The sequence below is a fragment of the Coregonus clupeaformis genome, unplaced genomic scaffold, assembly GCF_020615455.1.
Source record: "Coregonus clupeaformis isolate EN_2021a unplaced genomic scaffold, ASM2061545v1 scaf0715, whole genome shotgun sequence".
NCBI classification, from domain to species: Eukaryota; Metazoa; Chordata; class Actinopteri; order Salmoniformes; family Salmonidae; genus Coregonus; species Coregonus clupeaformis.
Window position 1 is genome coordinate 110,919 of NW_025534170.1, and position 21,316 is coordinate 132,234.

At 43.3% G+C, this 21,316-nt stretch overlaps 1 protein-coding gene across 2 annotated transcripts; it reads right to left on the bottom strand.

Moving 5' to 3' along the window:
* Window positions 1-1,620: 1,620 nt before the first annotated feature.
* On the bottom strand, window positions 1,621-21,256 carry LOC121566222 (mitochondrial Rho GTPase 1-A). Of its 2 annotated transcripts, XM_045216465.1 has the most exons (20): window positions 20,868-21,256; window positions 17,383-17,441; window positions 16,843-16,924; window positions 16,634-16,677; window positions 16,493-16,546; window positions 16,298-16,350; window positions 15,529-15,637; window positions 10,492-10,593; window positions 10,275-10,373; window positions 10,000-10,108; window positions 9,641-9,764; window positions 7,060-7,144; window positions 6,731-6,876; window positions 6,430-6,530; window positions 5,985-6,115; window positions 5,676-5,759; window positions 5,424-5,546; window positions 4,992-5,194; window positions 3,959-4,081; window positions 1,621-3,099 (listed from the first exon to the last, which is right to left on the bottom strand). In XM_045216465.1, the coding sequence occupies exons 1-20, from the start codon at window positions 20,902-20,904 to the stop codon at window positions 2,982-2,984; spliced, it is 1,986 nt and encodes a 661-aa protein (XP_045072400.1). In that variant the 5' UTR covers window positions 20,905-21,256; the 3' UTR covers window positions 1,621-2,981. The 2 variants fall into 2 exon arrangements, with proteins under 2 accessions (XP_045072400.1, XP_045072401.1); XM_045216466.1 differs by lacking the exon at window positions 3,959-4,081.
* Between the last annotated feature and the right edge of the window lie 60 nt (window positions 21,257-21,316).

Below are 21,316 nucleotides of genomic sequence, written 5' to 3' on the forward strand. Positions count from 1 at the left end.
TGTTGTGTGCACATGGGTGTGCTTCTGTGTGCCTACTTGTGCACTTGTGTGTGTAAGTTATGTGTGTAAGTTATTTTGTGGCTGTGAGGTGATGCTGCTTTTGAGTGGGCTGGTAGCACTGTAAAGAGATCGTATCTCTCTCACAAAACTTCTCCATGCTATTCGATAGTATTACCATGGAAACAATATGGCCATCGGTTATTTTTAACCTTATGGGTCTTCTGACACCCACACAGCACTTTTGGATGAAACTGCAGCCAACAATGTTTGAACAGTGAAATACTATACTAGCAACCCTACAGTCCTCAACTGGCCTCAAAACGCTTCATCCGAGAGAGCGCTAAACTGTTGAGATGCCATCTGCAGTCAGCTGTAGAATTACCATGTGTGAGATCACAATTAAACTAATCTCATCACCCAGAACCAAATCTCAACTACTCTATAAGGCTGTCACAAAACTGACACAAAAATACTGAATGTGGGGTCTCAATTTCTAATGACTCTGCCTATTTCTTTAGCCTAACACTGCTGTGGTTTCCATTCAAACTTCTGTTTAGATCATGCTCAATTGTTTGTCCATCTAAGAAAGTATCACCGTCCGATAGCCTTGGATTAACTAACCCATGAGCAAAGCATTACAATACCCTGCTGGTTGCGCATATTGAAATCAACGCAATTTGGCCAGTCAGTTACACAGACACTTACTCATAATATCTTATTCATTCACTCATTATGAGTTACAGCGACACTCGGAGACACTCATAGTATCAACATCCTCCATATCACCAGTGAGTGACTGAAACCATTGGCCCCCCTGTAGTGCACCCCAACAGGAGAGCAGAGGGGAACAGCCAATTAAAATGATCTAATTGGGCGAAGCGTTCACATGTCAACTTTCACAGCTCAACTTTCACAGGTCAACTACTGGTGGGGTCAGCTCAGAAAGTGTAATGCAACCCACGGAACAGAAGAGCTACATCTCGTCCCTGAGGGATCCGACTGGGCCCTGAATATTGTTATTAGGTAGCCGTGGTGGTGTACAGTCTGTGCTGTCTGTAGATATTGGAATCATTATTTTGACAATACTGCCTCCATGTGTCCACAGGCAGACTTCACAGGCAGACTTACAGTTACTACACACATTACTTCATCCTTCACGTGAACTTTGGGAGGAAGAATCAGGGGGAATTACCTCCCTCACTACCCCTCAATAGGATCTTCCCTACCCCTCAGTAGGATCTTCCCTACCCCTCAGTAGGATCTTCCCTGACCAATGCAGTAAGGACCTGAAATGGAGAGAACATACAGCAGCATGTTGGCATTACCTCAATACTACAACAAATAGTCTGAAGTCAAAACTACACCAATCACTTCTACAGCCTGCGGATGACTTGCATAATGTGCTCTGAGGAAGGCACTGTTCCGAAACATTGGCGATACCCAATAAATCATTGGGAGAATATATAGTGTGCGACTTTATTTTAAGTGTACCTTTCCATTAGTCAGCACCTGCTTAACTATTTGGGTGTGCATTAGCTGCTGCTTTTTATTATAAAAATGCATAATGGGGGGAAAAAATGATGGATCCCAAATGCAATAATAAACATTCTTGACACAGGATTAAAGTAGATTTATTTATTATAAACTTAGGAAAAGCAAAGGTGAAACACAATTGTTCTAATGTTCTGGGAGGTGGGGGTACTTGATAACATTTGGATAATTGGAATAATACCACTAAGAGGAATGTTAGCTTCATAATAACAGTATATTTTATATTATAACAATATTGGAGGATGATCAGAAAAAGCAAAGCATGCACATACAGCTCCTGCAAATATAACGACTGTACAGCCTCACATACACGCATAGCAAGCACACACAATTTTGACCTGCATGCCCAACACACACAATTTGATTTGACATGCACGCCCAACACACACAATTTGATTTGACATGCACGCCCAACACACACAGCACCTGGGTGGTCCACACCCATACAGGAAGACATGGGAGGGCCACAGAGGCTACTACTGCCTTACTGAGTCTAGGGGTAAGGCGCAGTCACCCAAAAAGTATCATCCCTTACGGAACATCCAGTGATTGAACATGGGCCAATTCAGACATACAAATTTGCAAGTATGCAACCAAGCTTCTGACCCTGGAATGCGAACTAAAGAACAACCTTCTTTTAATAACAGCAGAACAGCCTCTACTGAACTGGTTTGAGGAAATTATAATGATTGAAAGCGAATCCCTTTATAGCTTCCAATGTGGCTTTGTTGTACCATTATAGCTTCAGCATATGAACTTCATAATGTTGTTTGTTCATGGGAAAACAAATATACAAGGAGTTATATATACATTATTTACAAATTTGTTCAGTCTTTCTTTGTTTTAAAGCATATATTTTTGTGTATGGTATTGGTTCTTTTGCGTACCCATTTCCATTTCACTACCCCTCCTTCAACTGATTAACATTGAATTGTTTCACCATTTCAATCCACACAGGTAACCAAAACATATATCTATTGCCTAAAGAGAAGAAATCACTAGCTTCATCAGTAGTAGTTATATCCTCACATTTTCAATATAAATATTATATATAGCCATACTGTCAGTGCAGACACCAAAATAAAGAACAATAGCAGTCATTTTCTTGCGAAATTTCTAGGTATAAAACTAAATAATGTTTGCTTTTTTTCCCCTCATCACATGGGGGACATACTGTAGCTTAGCCTGGTCCCAGATCTGTTTGTGCTGTCCTGCCAACTCTTATGGACTATGGGGCAGATCCTAACTTTCACTTAAGTTGAATTTTCACTTAGTCTCCCATTGACATCAATACATGACTAAGTGAAAATTCAACTTAAGTGGAAGCTAGGATTCACTCCATAGACCATAGTAGTTGGCAAAATAGCACAAACAGAATTGGGTACAAGTCTCGCGGAGGTTGGGTTTGCATGGTGATGGTGGTGGGTGGATCACCGTTGTTTGAGCAGCACTCTGTACATGGCGAAGCCCAGCACAGCGAACACGGTGGCTCCCACACTCACTCTCAACCAGAAGGTGGAGCTCTTCAGGTCAGCCTGTGTCACATGTCTGAGAGATACACAGAGAGAGAACAACACGATCCAGAGACAGAAAGAGAGTGACAGGCACAGAAAGACAGCGAGAGAAGTAAACAGAAGGAAAGAGAGAAACAGAGAGAGAGCACATAGGTCAGTTGGCAGAGAAATAACTAAACCACAACATGTAATGCTTTTACATAACCTCTCTGCTTACACAGATGATCATGATACATGCTATGCAGGAATTCCCTCAAAACTGTTTGACTTTGACCCTCCTTACAGTCCTATGTATTAATCACAACTAAAGCAGCCAAAATATGAAAGTCCAACAGGATGAACAGATATGACACTAGAAATCTGCATTATTAGACTACATATGTATTATTCATTCATGAAAAGGAACATAAGGAACAAGAAGGTTGGAATAAAACAAGATGGTAAAACAAGTGACGAATGACGAAGAGAGAGGATCAAGGAACTCAGAATCAGGAACGCAATACAGGAATGTTGGGATGAGGCAAAAGAATAAGAGTGAGATGTCAGGAGGATTTACATGAAAACAAACAGTGGGTTATGACAATCCACAGGACAAAATCCACATGATGAGCAAAACGCCACAATTCCAAAACAGGGTCAAAACGGAGGTGATGAACAGCAAATGAAGAAGAAGAGGGACAAATGAAGAGGAGGAGTGTTAAAACAGAAGAGTGTGAAGGCAAAGACAGGGTTCTCAGATAGACAGAAAAGGAAGACAAAATCCACATGATGAACAAAATGAGGAAACTTTTCAGGGGCAAAATGAAATGGCAAGAGAAGGAGAAAAGGACGAATGACGTAAAGGAGGATTGTGAAACAGAAGAGTTCAAAGGTCTCTGTGAAAGAGTAAGGACCTGCTGAAAATGGCGGTGTAGAGCTTGGCCTTCACCGTCTGCACCAGCTCTGAGTTGATGAAGTTCTGCAGGTGGCAGAAGGTGCACCTGTTACAGGTACACATACAGCGCAGCCGAGCGTGACTGAGGAGAGAGAGGTGCACACACACACACACACACACACACGAAGAAGAAGAAGAGTTAGAACAGAAAGAACCATGCCACCAGAAGGTTTGAGCTCTTTGGTCCATAGAGCTCATCTCTTAACAGGGGTTAAAAACCAAGAGCACCCACCCAGGAAGATAGGAGGAGAATTGTCTAATTAATCAACGGGAGAGCATGACCACAAGTCTGATCCATTGTAATCTTCACCTCACACTGTTGGGGGTTGTAAACGCCAAATAGCCACTTTGGATCCATTTGGATAATTGTCAACATTGTTAAATGTCCACATGCCACCACAGAGTTAGCAGGTCCATAGATGAAATCAAAATGCACTGGATTAAATACGTGATACATTGATGCTGTCCCCCATGTGTTGGCTATGCTTCTGAGGATTACAGTTCAGGTGAGTCCAGTCCACTGTTTACATGGGTTATGTGACCTGTGACAGAGAGGTGACCAGTGTGGACAACAGCCTGACAAAGAGAGAGTAGTGGGAGAGGGGGCATGCAAGGGCAATAAACATACAGTAGCAGCTAATGGCAAATTGAATCCACCACATCTAACCAAGATGGTGGATACCGTTCACCCCAAGAGTTCAGTGTCTCTATATTTCAATGTGAAGTGGGACTAATTTGGGAAGTGAGGGATGAGGTAGAATTTAACATCTTAGGGGCAGTTTAGGTGCCTGAGGTGGGGTTTTGGAGCTTGGCAAATGGGTCTTACAGCATGAGATGGGGTCTTAAAGATTTAAAGGATTTCTTTTAGGGATTGTGGAGAGGATTCAAGGGCTTAAGGTAGAGCTTTAGGGTTTGAGGGAGGGATTTGAAGGTTCGACATGGGGTTTTAGGGCCCCATGAAGCCTAATACAACAGAGTGCTCCACTACTCACGGGTGCATGGCCATGGTGGTGAGTTTGGTGTAGATGTCTTTGCAGGGTGCGTCTGCCGTGTTGCAGGTGAAGGCCTGCGGAGGGGGCATCTTGTGCTTCCTACAGAACTCCAGAGGGGTGAGGGCATATAGCTGCTTGGTCTCCTGGAGGTCCGACTTGGCTGCGATCATCATGCACGGCGTCTTGGTGTCCATGAAGTATTGCTGCAAAAGGCAGAGGGATATTGTTATTGGACACTGTCATGTGAAATTCAGCAATATACTTTTTTTAAAGAAGCCCATATTTGTAATAATATGGTAATAACAGATGGCTTCCGCTTTAAAAACATTTACTCTAATTCAGTGGTTGATTAGAAGCGTATTGGGTAGCCATCTTGAAATACTAAATAGACAAACACGGAAAGTAGAAGGACTGGTTGTGAACAGCACATACCTTGAAGACTCTGGCGCAGTACTCAAAGGAGTGGGGGTTGCTGGCGTCGTAGACCAGACACACAATGTCACAAGCTAGGTCAGCATCCGAGAGGACGTCAAAGTCTGGGAAGACCTCGTGGAGCTGAGGGAGAGGAGAGGAAAGAAGAAATGAATGAACACACACAGAAACACACACACAACGTTTAGGCTGAAAAGCTGTGGACAAACAAACACCATCTAATCGATTAAGAGTAAGTCAAAGACAACTCACCAGTAGGTATTTCTCCTGCCCATACACATATGCATTGCTAATAGCATAGTAGGACATGTGCTCTTCGCTAATGGTGTTTTGACGCTGAGAAAAAAAAGGAGGGTGAAAAATTATTCAAACATACAAAAGAGTTTACCAATACCAAGAGGAATTCCAAAAAGTTTTAAACAGGAAGTAGACTGAAGTATTTGGAGTGACATGGAGTTGTTAAATTTATGTTGTTCAAATGTTTCTTCTGTCCAGGGAAGTTATCCTTGCCACCGACTTACAACTTCCTCTTTGAGGGAATGAATTAATGTTGACACTGACCATGAGGTTTCTTCCAAGGAAGGCTTGTAGGAAGCCACTCTTGCCACTGCCGCTGTCCCCGAAGACGTTACAGCGGAACACACTGCGCTGGGTCTGCTTCTTCTGCAGGTCAATCTTCTTGTCCCTCGTCACTGTAGAACGGAGAGGACACACAAACACAGTTTAGTTTACGCAGCAAATGAATGTATATAAATGAATGCTTAATATGCTTTGGATGTCATTAGTCCTATGCAGAATGTGGTTTCAGTAAGTGTAACTTCGTCACTGCTCTCTAGATAGAGAATTGAATACAATATGAAGTTCTAGCACACAATGTTAACAGGTTGGCTGTAGACTACAGCTTACAGCTAACTTTGGTAGAAGCCATCTTCGTCTTCTATATGTCTCTGCTCATATCTAATCTAGCGCTTGTCTCAGTTGCCATGACAATGGGCTGTCCTCCCACCTGTGATGGCTGCTGCCTGGGACTCCTGCTCAGAGATGATGGAGTAACCAAGATAACCCAGGTACTCCAGGCAGCGCTGGACATCCAGGTAGGTAGTCAACCTGGGCACAGGGATACACAGAGGAGTGAATGGAAACTGTCATACACTGTAAGACACACTGTCTTGGGGGTTCATTCAGACTTCCATAGTTTAGATAAACAAAAGAAACACTTTGTGCATGTAACACAGCAGTACATCTCTCTTGTGTGTGTGTGTGTGTGTCTGTCTGTGTGTGTTCAGGTGTGTGTGGTGGTAACCTACGTCCACTGGGACAGGTAGCCCTGGTAGGTGATCCAGCCTTCGTCGTTGGTGCACACCGTGTTGTTGACGTCGGGACCCCAGGGCATGTAGTGAAACACGTCAAACAGGTCCTTCAGCTCCTCTGGGGACAGGGCACAATCCCGGTCCTGAAAAACACAGACACACCTCACCGGTCATTGGCATCTAGAACATACGGACAAACACTAGCTTGACCACTCGATTTATAGTTCATTCACTGCCAGCAGAGTTTAGAACCGGTTTGACTTTTGTTAGTCTGAAATGTTGGCTCCAAATTCAATGGTATCATATACCACAGGAAAGGTCAATACCTTGTCATGCTTGTCGAAGACACTCTGGAGGAAGAGGTAGGCATTGTGATTCAGCTCTGTGGTGCAGTCTGGAGGTATTTTCAACCTGACGGTACAGTAGAGGTGGGGAACACACACATACACCACAACAGTCAGATGGAGAATCCTGCAGAGATTACGAGATAAATAAGAAGATGACGGATTCAATTACGTCCTCAATGGACGCTCGGCAGTGGGAGAGAGAGAGACTTGTGGGTAATTGAGGTCAGAGCTAGAAGGGGGATGGATGTTAATCCTGACTGTTATACTGGGGTTTAGTGGCCCATCTCAATCTGAAAGAAGGGAGGCAGACATATTTTGTTGTACTGGTGAAGCCGAAGTGTATTTCTGCATGGGAATCAATGTTGATAGATATTTATTATTACTTATTGGAAGTCTCTAAGGCTCAGATTGTCCTTGAGGAAGACAAAGGCAATAAAAGCATGATGGACTAGGCACACGGAATGGCCAATGTCTGTGCCTGTGGGTAGATGTAAAGACATGCACACTAATAGGTAGGGCTGGTAATTGCCAGGGACCTCACGATACGATATTATCACGATACTTACGTGCCGATATGATACAGTGGGGAAAAAAAGTATTTAGTCAGCCACCAATTGTGCAAGTTCTCCCACTTAAAAAGATGAGAGAGGCCTGTAATTTTCATCATAGGTACACGTCAACTATGACAGACAAAATTAGGGAAAAAAATCCAGAAAATCACAGTAGGATTTTTCATGAATTTATTTGCAAATTATGGTGGAAAATAAGTATTTGGTCAATAACAAAAGTTTCTCAATACTTTGTTATATACCCTTTGTTGGCAATGACACAGATTCAAACGTTTTCTGTAAGTCTTCACAAGGTTTTCACACACTGTTGCTGGTATTTTGGCCCATTCCTCCATGCAGATCTCCTCTAGAGCAGTGATGTTTTGGGGCTGTCGCTGGGCAACACGGACTTTCAACTCCCTCCAAAGATTTTCTATGGGGTTGAGATCTGGAGACTGGCTAGGCCACTCCAGGACCTTGAAATGCTTCTTACGAAGCCACTCCTTTGTTGCCCGGGCAGTGTGTTTGGGATCATTGTCATGCTGAAAGACCCAGCCACGTTTCATCTTCAATGCCCTTGCTGATGGAAGGAGGTTTTCACTCAAAATCTCACGATACATGGCCCCATTCATTCTTTCCTTTACACGGATCAGTCGTCCTGGTCCCTTTGCAGAAAAACAGCCCCAAAGCATGATGTTTCCACCCCCATGCTTCACAGTAGGTATGGTGTTCTTTGGATGCAACTCAGCATTCTTTGTCCTCCAAACACGACGAGTTGAGTTTTTACCAAAAAGTTCTATTTTGGTTTCATCTGACATTCTCCCAATCCTCTTCTGGATCATCCAAACGCACTCTAGCAAACTTCAGACGGGCCTGGACATGTACTGGCTTAAGCAGGGGGACACATCTGGCACTGCAGGATTTGAGTCCCTGGCGGCGTAGTGTGTTACTGATGGTAGGCTTTGTTACTTTGGTCCCAGCTCTCTGCAGGTCATTCACTAGGTCCCCCCCGTGTGGTTCTGGGATTTCTGCTCACCGTTCTTGTGATCATTTTGACCCCACGGGGTAAGATCTTGCGTGGAGCCCCAGATCGAGGGAGATTATCAGTGGTCTTGTATGTCTTCCATTTCCTAATAATTGCTCCCACAGTTGATTTCTTCAAACCAAGCTGCTTACCTATTGCAGATTCAGTCTTCCCAGCCTGGTGCAGGTCTACAATTTTGTTTCTGGTGTCCTTTGACAGCTCTGTGGTCTTGGCCATAGTGGAGTTTGGAGTGTGACTGTTTGAGGTTGTGGACAGGTGTATTTAATACTGATAACAAGTTCAAACAGGTGCCATTAATACAGGTAACGAGTGAAGGACAGAGGAGCCTCTTAAAGAAGAAGTTACAGGTCTGTGAGAGCCAGAAATCTTGCTTGTTTGTAGGTGACCAAATACTTATTTTCCACCATAATTTGCAAATAAATTCATTAAAAATCCTACAATGTGATTTTCTGGATTTTTTTTCTCAATTTGTCTGTCATAGTTGACGTGTACCTATGATGAACATTACAGGCCTCTCTCATCTTTTTAAGTGGGAGGACTTGCACAATTGGTGGCTGACTAAATACTTTTTTTCCCCACTGTATGTATTACGATTCTCACGATTCTATATGTATAGTGATTCGATACTGTGATTTAATTGCGATTCGACGTTCCAAACATATTGCTCAACATATGTCTGCTGCAGAGGGACAAGAGAAAACAAGTTTTGATCAGTCATGGAAATAACAGTGCTGAAAACAAATTGGCACCCTAAATACTTGAGTTTTGGTGCGGGTACAGCCAACTAGCGCAAAAATTATATTTTGCGATATTGTCAAAACGATACAATATCGCAAAATTGTATTGATTCCCCCCCCCCCATCACTACTACGAGGGGAGATAGTTTGTTGATATGGGTGTAGAAGTAGACAGTACACCCTGGAGGAATAGGTTATAGTGGAGATGCGGAAACAGACAGTACACTCACGTGAGTGGGAACAGGTAGTCTTGGTGGAGTTCCAGGTCGTCGTCGTAGCCGAACCTCCTGAGGACCGTCCAGGTGGTCTCATGTCTCCCCCTCTGGATGAAGAGGGTGTGGAGGAACAGGAACCCTGAGGAGGACCACAATGATATAGGTCAACTAGAGTGAGTGTGTGGGTGTTCGAATGTGGAATATGGGGACATTATTCAAACATATCACAACATGCTCAAACATGGTGCTTCAGAAAGGTGTGACTAGTTCTTTAAGAAATACAGGACTGAGCTGGCAAAGAAACAGAAAAGGACAAACATTTGGATCAACAGGAACTTCATTGTCCACTCCCTCCTTTTGTTAATAGAGCATACCTTTGAGAGTGAGGCCGTTGTCACACACACCGTCGATCACATTCTTCCTCACAACATTCTTCACATCCTCCAGGGCCTGAGATGCCAGTGGGGCATTGAAGCATGTCCTCTGCGCACACACACACACAAAATCACAAAACCTGTCAAGGAAAACACTGAAATAACTCTATTTAAACCCTTCACCTGAATGAAAAAGGGCTAGTTAACTTGTTATTACTGTAATTCATGTATGCTTGTGCTGCTCTAGGAGTCAGAGTCACAGAGTTTAAACTCACTTGGAAGAAGTTGAGCTCATTATCATTGAGGATCCCATCGTTGTCCAGGTCTGATACCTTGAAGATGCGAGTCAGCGCTTTGATGCAAGCAGGCTTCATCTGGGAATCAAGTCAAATCAACAGTATAATGATACAGTTGGCCTCAAAGTAAACGTGAGATTTTATGAACAATTCTTATTCTGTAACATTCTGTTAAGAGGGCTTCTTCACCCTTTACCTGTTTCTCCTCTGGGCAGTATAGGGGACCAGTGGGGTGCAGGACAGCTTTTTGGGCGTAGTAAAACAACTCAGAAATGTTCTTCAGGTTCTTTGCTGAACACTAAAAAAAAAAAGTTATGGAAATACAGAAAGAACATACAAAATATGAATTTCATTCATCCTGAAATAATATTTATATTTACCAACATATCAAAAACAACAATGCAGTTCCTGCCCTGAACTAAAATACCTAAACAAATATCACAGTGCAGAAAGCACTTAAAGCTGGAATCCTTAAAACAGTGAAACTGCCACGACAATTTGGGATATTACAACAACAAAGAAGTTACTGCCTAAAACGAACACTGCAAGCTGATCGACTCACCTCCGTTTCGACCACAAAACAAAAACAATAACAAAGGTGCTGGGGCGGACAGTGCTGCTGTTTCCCCTAATGCGGATTTCATCTTTAAGCTGTGCACTCAAAAATGACAAACTCTCTCTCTTTCTTTCCACTAGATGGGTCAGGAAAGTGAGAGTTGTTTACAGTAGAGTATAGTAGTGTTCTACATCAGTCTCCATTGTGACCTGGCTGGCTGGGGCCCGGGAGGATTTAACAGCCAGGATCTGTCTGAGGGATAAGCCATTACTATTAGACTGTGAAACATGGAGGAGGAAGCAGCCAAAGCGGGACTTTGGACACGGCTCTATGGCTAGCTGGGTGGAGGAAAGCCATGGGGGTCAAACTCTAGGGTTGATTGGATCAGTTTGATTGTCAAGTCTGTTTCCTTGAATTGACAATCAAATGTATCCATAGTATACAGTGCATTCGGAAAATATTCAGACCCCCTTGGCTTTTTCCACATTTTGTTACGTTACAGCCGCATTCTAAAATTGATTAAATTGTTTTTTCCCCCCTCATCAATCTACACATAATACCCAATAAAGACAAAGCAAAAACAGTTTTTTAATTTTTGCTAATTTCTTAAAAATAAAAAATTGAAATATCACATTTACATAAGTATTCAGACCCTTTACTCAGTACTTTGTTGAAGCACCTTTGGCAGCGATTACAGCCTTGAGTCTTCTTGGGTATGACGCTACAAGCTTGGCACATCTGTATTTGGGGAGTTTCTCCCATTCTTCTCTGCAGATCCTCTCAAGCTCTGTCAGGTTGGATCGGAAGCGTCGCTGCACCGCTATTTTCAGGTCTCTCCAGAGATATTAGAGATAGGGTTCAAGTCCGGGCTCTGGCTGGGCCACTCAAGGACATTCAGAGACCTGTCCCGAAGCCACTCCTGCGTTGTCTTGTGTTTAGGGTCGTTGTCCTGATGGAAGGTGAACCTTCGCCCCAGTCTGAGGTCCTGAGCGCTCCAGAGCAGGTTTTCATCAAGGATCTCTCTGTACTTTGCTCCGTTCATCTTTCCCTCGATCTTGACTAGTCTCCCAGTCCCTGCGGCTGAAAAACATCCCCACAGCATGATGCTGCCACCACCATGCATCACCGTAGGGATGGTGCCAGGTTTCCTCCAGACGTGACGCTTGGCATTCAGGCCAAAGAGTTCAATCTTGGTTTCATCAGACCAGAGAATCTTGTTTCTCATGGTCTGAGTCCTTTAGGTGCCTTTTGGCAAACTCCAAGCGGGCGGTCATGGTCCTTTTATTGAGGAGTGGCTTCCGTCTGGCCGCTCTACCATAAAAGCCTGAATGGTGGAGTGCTGCAGAGATGGTTGTCCTTCTGGAAGGTTCTCCCATCTCCACAGAGGAACTCTGGAGCGCTGCCAGAGTAACCAACAGCTTCTTGGTCACCTCCCTGACCAAGGCCATTCTCCCCCGATTGCTCAGTTTGTCGGGGCGGCCAGCTCTAGGAAGAGTCTTGGTGGTTCCAAACTTCTTCCATTTAGGAATGATGGAGGCCAATGTGTTCTTGGGGACCTTCAATGCTGCAGAAATGTTTTGGTACCCTTCCCCAGATCTATGCCTCGACACAATCCTGTCTCTGAGCTCTACGGACAACTCCTTTGACCTCATGGCTTGGTTTTTGCTCTGACATGCATTGTCAACTGTGGGACCTTATATAGACAGGTGTGTGCCTTTCCAAATCATGTTCAATCAATTGAATGTACCACAGGTGGACTTCAATTAAGTTGTAGAAACATCTCAAGGATGATCAATGCAAACAGAATGCACCTGAGCTCAAATTCGAGACTCATAGCAAAGGGTCTGAATACTTATGTAAATAAGGTATTTCTGTTTTTAATTTTCTATGTTTGCAAAAATTTCAAAAAAACTGTTTTCACTTTGCCAGTATGGGGTATTGTGTGTAGATTGATGAGGAACATCTGTTATATAAGGCTGTGACGTAACAAAATGTGGAAAAGTAAATGGTCTGAATACTTTCCGAATGCACTGTACCTCTTGGAAGAGGAGTACACATGCACATTTTTACATGCAACCTGTCTATTAGCCCTAATAGATTTTCCTAGAAAAATGAATGCACACTCACATACTGACTTGAGCAAGTTATATAAATCCCTTAGCAATAGCTCCATTAAGAGTCTAGACTGAAACCAATACCAAGCTGACCCTGTGCATCACGCTAAGCACATGATTGACCCATAGAATTCCCATCATGAGAAAAATAGCATGAAGATTGTCTCAGTGAAGGACATGCTCATAAATAATCTCAACATAGGCTATAGAACCTAAGTGAATATACAGTAAACAAGCACAACATACAGTGGCTTGCGAAAGTATTCACCCCCCCTTGGCATGTTTCCTATTTTGTTGCCTTACAACCTGGAATTAAAATTGATTTTGGGGGGGTTTGTATCATTTGATTTACATAACACGCCTACCACTTTGAAGATGCAAAATATTTTTTGGGGTGAAACAAACAAGACATAAGACAAAAAAAAACTGAAAACTTGAGCGTGCATAACTATTCACTCCCACAAAGTCAATACTTTGTAGAGCCACCTTTTGCAGCAATTACAGCTGCAAGTCTCTTGGGGTATGTCTCTATAAGCTTGGCACATCTAGCCACTGGGATTTTTGCCCATTCTTCAAGGCAAAACTGCTCCAGCTCCTTCAAATTGGATGGGTTCCGCTGGTGTACAGCAATCTTTAAGTCATACCACAGATTCTCAATTGAATTGAGGTCTGGGCTTTGACTAGGCCATTCCAAGACATTTAAATATGTTTCCTCTTAAACCACTCGAGTGTTGCTTTAGCAGTATGCTTAGGGTCATTGTCCTGCTGGAAGGTGAACCTCCGTCCCAGTCTCAAATCTCTGGAAGACTGAAACAGGTTTCCGTCAAGAATTTCCCTGTATTTAACGCCATCCATCATTCATTCAATTCTGACCAGTTTCCCAGTCCCTGCCGATGAAAAACATCCCCACAGCATGATGCTGCCACCACCATGCTTCACTGTGGGGATGGTGTTCTCGGGGTGATGAGAGGTGTTCGGTTTGCGCCAGACATAGCGTTTTCCTTGATGGCCAAAAAGCTCAATTTTAGTCTCATTTGACCAGAGTACCTTCTTCCATATGTTTGGGGAGTCTCCCCCATGCCTTTTGGCGAACACCAAACGTGTTGGCTTATTTTTTTCTTTAAGCAATGTAAAGCCCAGCTCTGTGGAGTGCACGGCTTAAAGTGGTCCTATGGACACTTCGTCTCTTTGTTGCCTCTCTGATTAATGCCCTCCTTGCCTGGTCCGTGAGTTTTGGTGGGCGGCCCTCTCTTGGCAGGTTTGTTGTGGTGCCATATTCTTTCCATTTTTTTATAATGGATTTTAAATGGTGCTCCGTGGGATGTTCAAAGTTTCATTTAAAAAAAAAATTATAACCCAACCCTGATCTGTACTTCTCCACAACTTTGTCCCTGACCTGTTTGGAGAGCTCCTTGTTCTTCATGGTGCCGCTTGCTTGGTGGTGCCCCTTGCTTAGTGGTGTTGCAGACTCTGGGGCCTTTCAGAACAGGTGTATTTATACTGAGATCATGTGACAGATCATGTGACACTTAGATTGCACACTGGTGGACTTTATTTAACTAATTATGTGACTTCTGAAGGTAATTGGTTGCACCAGATCTTATTTAGGGGCTTCATAGCAAAGGGGGTGAATACATATGCACACACCCCTTTTCCGTAATTTATCTTAGAAATGTTTTTTAAACAAGTTATTTTATTCATTTCACTTCACCAATTTGGACTGTTTTGTGTATCCAAATAAAATCCTGTAATCCAAATAAAATCCATTTAAATTACAAGTTGTAATGCAACAAAATAGGAAAAACGCCAAGGGGGATGAATACTTTTGCAAGGCACTGTATAGTCTTAATGTATATAGTCTTTGTATGGACTCACATTGTCACCCTGTATGATGATGGTAAAAGCTACATAGATAGAGCATGTTTTCTGGGACCAGCTTTAAACCCTACAGATTTAGATTTACAACATGTAACATTTGTAAGCTCTATAGCAGCACAATAAAACCTGTATAGCTGTATAAAAAGGACTGTTCAAATATAAGCCCCACCCCTGTTATACATCTTTAATAGATACCGGAACTGTTCAAGCCATTCTAAAAAATAGTTACTGTAGCAGACATTTACAGTCATTTCTTTTCATTGATTTATCTTCATTGCTACATTTGGAGGTGCATCACTCCTCTGTTAGAGTGATAAGTGTGCATGATAAGTGATAAGTGTACATGATAAGTATACATAAGTGTGCATGATAAATGATAAGTGTGCATGGTAAGAGATAAGTGTGCATGATAAGTCTAAATGATAAGTGTGAATGATGAGAATACATGATAAGTGTGCATGATAAGTACACATGATAAGTGTGCATAATAAATGATAAGTGTGCATGATAAGAGATAAGTGTGCATAAAGTGTAAATGCTGATAAATCTACATGGGGTGAGTAGGTCAGTGGCTTTTACGCAGCCTCTGTGCTATATCTGGCGATGAATCACTACTCTGTGTAGTGAAGTCACAGTGCTACAACACAGTGGGTGACTCAGTACAGAAGCCCTCTGGCAGTCTCACCTCCACACATGTCTCTATCTCAGTGTACTGGTTCATGATGGGCAGGATGGTCTCCATGCTGCTGTGTTCCACCAGGTCAGACTTGTTCCCCACCAGGATGACAGGAACCCTATAGGGGGAGGACGGAGAGAGAGAAAGGTTGTAAATGGTTGATTGGATTGTTTTTATAGAGTTATTTACTAGGTTTTAAAGCTTTACATTCAGGGCCATTTTCCCAATACAGACATAAAATCATGTGATTGTAGTGTGTGATAGTCATGTATACTGGCGAGGTCTCCCTTGGAAAATACATATTTTCTTATCTCAATTGGTCTTCCTAGAAATAATATTATAATGTGGTGGGTCTGCATGCATGAAACTAGGCTCAACATGACTTATTGTATTTCTTGACTGCTGTTCTACTGAGAAAATGAGTCAATTTACTGAAATGACTCAAGTTGTGAAAAGCGTGGACTTGTGTCTATGACTCATTCCCATCTCCTCTTTCAAAACGTTAGGAAAACATCCATGCATATATCATATATTGAACAGAAAACACATTCATGTAACTTCATGTAGAGTGCCTTTTACAGCGACCCAGTTGGGTGAACCCTGGTAGTGGTTGAGCATTGCAATACACATACCACATAGGATACCCACTACTACACTACACCCCCCATACTCTTCATGTTATAGGTCATTAAGACAATAGCGTAACCATTGCAAAGCTCATGCAGGAACTGGGCTACATACGTAAGAACCACAATTAAACCTAGACTGCATCCCTCACCTGCTGTCCTTGTCTGTATTGTCATTTATAAGAGGAATCCAATGGCTGGTCACCTAACGGAATACATGATGGTGAAGACATGACATTACAAAAAGCAAACATGAGTATGAACTGGCTGATATCATAACATAATGTGCATATAGTACTTCAAAAATACACATATACAATGAAATCCTAGGCTATGACTAAACTCACCTTCTCAATGGACTTCTTGTTGTTGACGGCGTACACTATGCAAATCACATTGGCCTGTAAAGGGAGCGACAACCATTACGATCTGGACTCTGCAAGACTCTCAAATCTTTCTACAATAGTAAACATTGATTCTAATCTCACCTTTGATATTTCTGAAGACAACTGCTCATCTGTTTGTTCCGCCTCTGTGCGAGTTAAAACATGCAGTTAGTGAACAACAGGACAGTATTAGTGTAGTAATTCAGTGTACATGGCTTGAATGTACAATAACATGTTTACCCATGGTTTGCATAGTACAACAGAGATAAGGTATACATTATATAGCTACACTGTTAGTACAGTTACAGTACCTGAGTAGTCTACTATGTGTGTAGGAACTCTCTCTGGGGTGACATCTGCCGGTATGGTGATCTCTTCAGCCCGGTAGGGCACCTGTTACAAGGAACCAACCAAGGATGACCGTCATAAAGAGACACCAATGGGATACTCAAAACGTACATTCCACTTAGGTAATGCAGGGGCGGCAGGTAGCTTAGTGGTTAAGAGCGTTGTGCCAGTAACCGAAAGGTCGCTGGTTCTAATCCCCGAGCCGACTAGGTGAAAAATATGTCGTTGTGCCCTTGAGCAAGGCACTTAACCCTAATTGCTCCTGTAAGTCGCTCTGGATAAGAGCGTCTGCTAAATGACTAAAATGTAAATAACTGTTTATGAGTACTACTGCTGATCATCCAGATGTGCATCTCCCACGGGGCGTTCCCCGTCTACCCGATACAATTCAAAGCACTCAGTTTGAGAATAGTGCTTCATAGGCTGAATAGACATACCAGTAATCATTATTATGAAATCGATTTACTAAACCCAGAGAGGTTACAGGAAGCGTCTTTACGTACCACCTGTGGGAACTCCTCGCTGACCAGCGACATGATCAGGGAAGTCTTCCCCACCTTGGCTGTTGGGAAAAAAGAAGACGAGGAGGATGTCATATTGGCTCAGTGTCACGCCTGGCAATGAGACTCTTCTCAATACTAGAATTGGCAGAGGGAGAGGCAATGTGCTCAGCCTCACACTTTCTATTGCATTATTATCATGTGTACGTAAAGTAACTGTTTTGGAATTGCAGCCTGTCATGCATTGTTTCTCTGTACATTTCAAACATCATAGCTGGCATTAAGAGATAGGCTTGCCTTGTACAAATTGGCAGTCTGTGCTTCACACACACAAAGGAGAGATAGTGATGCTGCTGCTTCTGCTGCTGCAGTGAAATATTAGATCCCTCTTACACCAAGTTGCCGCTCAAATCTAAGACATGAGCATTGGCTCTAAGCCCATTCGTGGCCAGAGAGAGCTACTTGACAGCTTACTAAATCACAATAGGGCTTTGCTTTAGAAGGGAATAGAATTGAATTAGGCAAATGTGAAATGTTGAGCCCTGGGTCCCTGTATAAACAGTACAGTGCATTCGGAAAGTATTCAGACCCCTTGACGTTTTCCACATTTTGCTACGTTACAACCTTATTCTAAAATTGATTTAATTGGTTTTTTTCCTTATCAATCTACACACAATACCCCATAATGACAAAGCAAATAACAGGTTTTTAGAATTGTTTGCAAAACAAAAAACAAAAAAAACTGAAATATCACATGGGGAGCGTTGCTGCACAGCTATTTTCAGGTCTCTCCAGAGATGTTCGATCTGGTTCAAGTCCGGGCTCTGGCTGGGCCACTCAAGGACATTCAGAGACTTGTCCCAAAGCCACTCCTGCATTGTCTTGGCTGTGTGCTTAGGGTCGTTGTCCTGTTGGAAGGTGAACCTTCGCCTCAGTCTGAGGTCCTGAGCGCTTTGATCCTGACTAGTCTCCCAGTCCCTGCCTCTGAAAAACATCCCAACAGCATGATGCTTCCACCACTATGCTTCACCTGGATGGTGCCAGGTTTCCTCCAAACGTGACACTTGGCATTCAGGCCAAATAGTTCAATCTTGTTTCTCATGGTCTTTACGTGCCTTTTGGCAAACTCCAAGCGGGCTGTCATGTGCCTTTTACTGAGGAGTGGCTTCCATCTGGCCACTCTACCATAAAGGCCTGATTGATGGAGTGCTGCAGAGATGGTTGTCCTCCTGGAAAGTTCTCCCATCTCCACAGAGGAACTCTAGAGCTCTGTCAGTGACCATCGGGTTCTTGGACACTTCCCTGACCAAGGCCCTTCTCCCCCGATTGCTCAGTCTGGCCGGGCGGCAAGCTCTAGGAAGAGTCTTGGTGGTTCCAAACTTCTTCCATTTAAGAATGATGGAGGCCACTGTTCTTGGGGACCTTCAATTCTGCAGAAATGTTTTGGTACCCTTTCCCAGATCTGTGCCTCGACACAATCCTGTCTTGGAGCTCTATGGACAATTCCTTCGACCTCATGGCTTGGTTGTTGCTCTGACATGGACTGTCAACTGTGGGACCTTATATAGACAGGTGTGTGCCTTTTCCAAATCATGTCCAATCAATTGAATTTACCACACGTGGACTCCAATCAAGTTGTAGAAACATCTCAAGGATGATCAATGGAAACAGGATGCACCTGAGCTCAATTTCGAGTCTCATAGCAAAGGGTCTGAATACTTACGTAAATAAGGTATTTCTGTTTTGTAAAAAAAAAAAAAAAAAAACTTTGCGTTTTCCCATTATAGGGTATTGTGTGTAGATAATTTTAAATCCATTTTAGAATAAGGCTGTAACGTAACAAAATGTGGAACAAGTCAACGGTCTGAATACTTTCCGAAGGCACTGTATAACAAACCCTGTTATTAGAGAGAATCATACACTACATGGCCAAAAGTATGTGGACACCTGCTCGTCTAACATCTCATTCCAAAATCATGGGCATTAATATGGAGTTGGTCCCCCCTTTGCTGTTATAACAGCCTCCACTCTCCTGGGAAGGCTTTCCTCTAGATGTTGGAACATTGCTGCGGGGACTTGCTTCCATTAATCCACAAGAGCATTAGTGTTCGATGGGGTTGAGGTCAGGGCTCTGTGCAGGCCAGTCAAGTTCTTCCACACCGATCTCGACAAACCATTTCTGTATGGACCTCGCTTTGTGCACAGGGGCATTGTCATGCTGAAACAGGAAAGGGCCTTCCCCAAACTGTTGCCACAAAGTTGGAAGCACAGAATCGTCTAGAATGTCATTGTATGCTGTAGCATTAAGATTTCCCTTCACTGGAACTAAGGGGCCTAGCCCGAACCATAAAAACAGCCCCAGACCATTATTCTTCCTCCACCAAACTTTACAGTTGGCACTATGCATTCGGGCAGGTAGCGTTCTCCTGACATCCGCCAAACCCAGATTCGACCATCGGACTGCCAGATAGTGAAGCGTGATTTATCACAACTCCAGTCGACGCTTGGCATTGCACATGGTGATTTTATGCTTGTGTGCGGCTGGTCGGCCATGGAAACCCATTTCATGAAGCTCCCGGCGAACAGTTATTGCGCTGACGTTGTTTCCAGAGGCAGTTTGGAACTCAGCAGTGAATGTTACAACTGAGGACAGACCATTTTTACACGCATCAGCACTCTGCGGTCCCGTTCTGTGAGCTTGTGTGGCCTACCACTTCGCGGCTGAGCTGTTGTTGCTCCTAGACGTTTCCACTTTACAATAACAGCACTTACAGTTGACCAGGGCAGCTCTAGCAGGGCAGAAATTTGACAAACTGACTTGTTGGAAAGGTGGCATCCTATGACGGTGCCACGTTGAAAGTCACTGAGCTCTTCAGTACAGGCCATTCTACTGCCAATGTGTCTATGGAGATTGCATGGCTGTGTGCTTGGTTTTATTCACCTGTCAGCAACGGGTGTGGCTGAAATAGCCAAATCCACTCATTTGAAGGGTTGTACACATACTTTTGGCCATGCAGTGTATCTTGAAAGTGGACAGGTGCTGCTCAGGTGAGTCAGAGTGAATGTTTTGAACACATTAACTAAAGCTGACATTTAGCTGGAGCTAATTGCTTAGATGTCAATTGCAAAACCATGCACTGATATGACAAACATGTCATGTGGACAGGCAGTCAGTCAGCATCACAGCAGATGGTAAATAGCCAATGTCACTTGGTCTAAACATCAAATTGTTTAGGATACTAGCTAGCTAGCTAGCTATGTTATGTTATGACACTAATGGCCGAGTAGTGTGTAGCGTAGCTACCATCATGGTGTGTGTATGTGGTAGTGTAACGTTAGCTATAAAACTGGATGAACCTAGTGGAACAACACAGCTAGCTAGTCCTCGTACCAGCATCACGCGCTCCTCCAGCTGGCTGTCATGCATGCAGGCTGGAGCTTGACAGTAAGACAGAACTACCAGAGTAGACCAAAACAAATCCACTTACGCTCTCCCACAAGTAATATTCTGACGTCTTTCCGCATCTTTACCACTGTTGAAGACCAAATCTGCAAATTCGTTCATGAAAATCATTTATGCTCTCGTGTGGTTGAATACATTCAGCGTTCAGCTATCTGGCCTGGCTTACGTCTGCATTTTCCCAGTTGAGCTTCACCAACAGAAACCTAACTGACACTGCGCTGCGTTCGTAGTAAATGCCCTGCACTGAATGATATTCCCGAACGGCTTCTTGGAAAGCGGTGTCCTCTCTTTGACATAAATCTTAGCTGGTGTGGTTGGTTGTAGCTGCTACTGTCGACATTGATATTACAGTCATTCGTCTGCACACAAACCTGAATGTTACGACCGCGCAAGCTAGCCTGAACCTGAAGTTACGACCCGCCTCCAACGAGGCGCACGAGGGGACAAATGTTGTACAGCTACTACAACAATGCA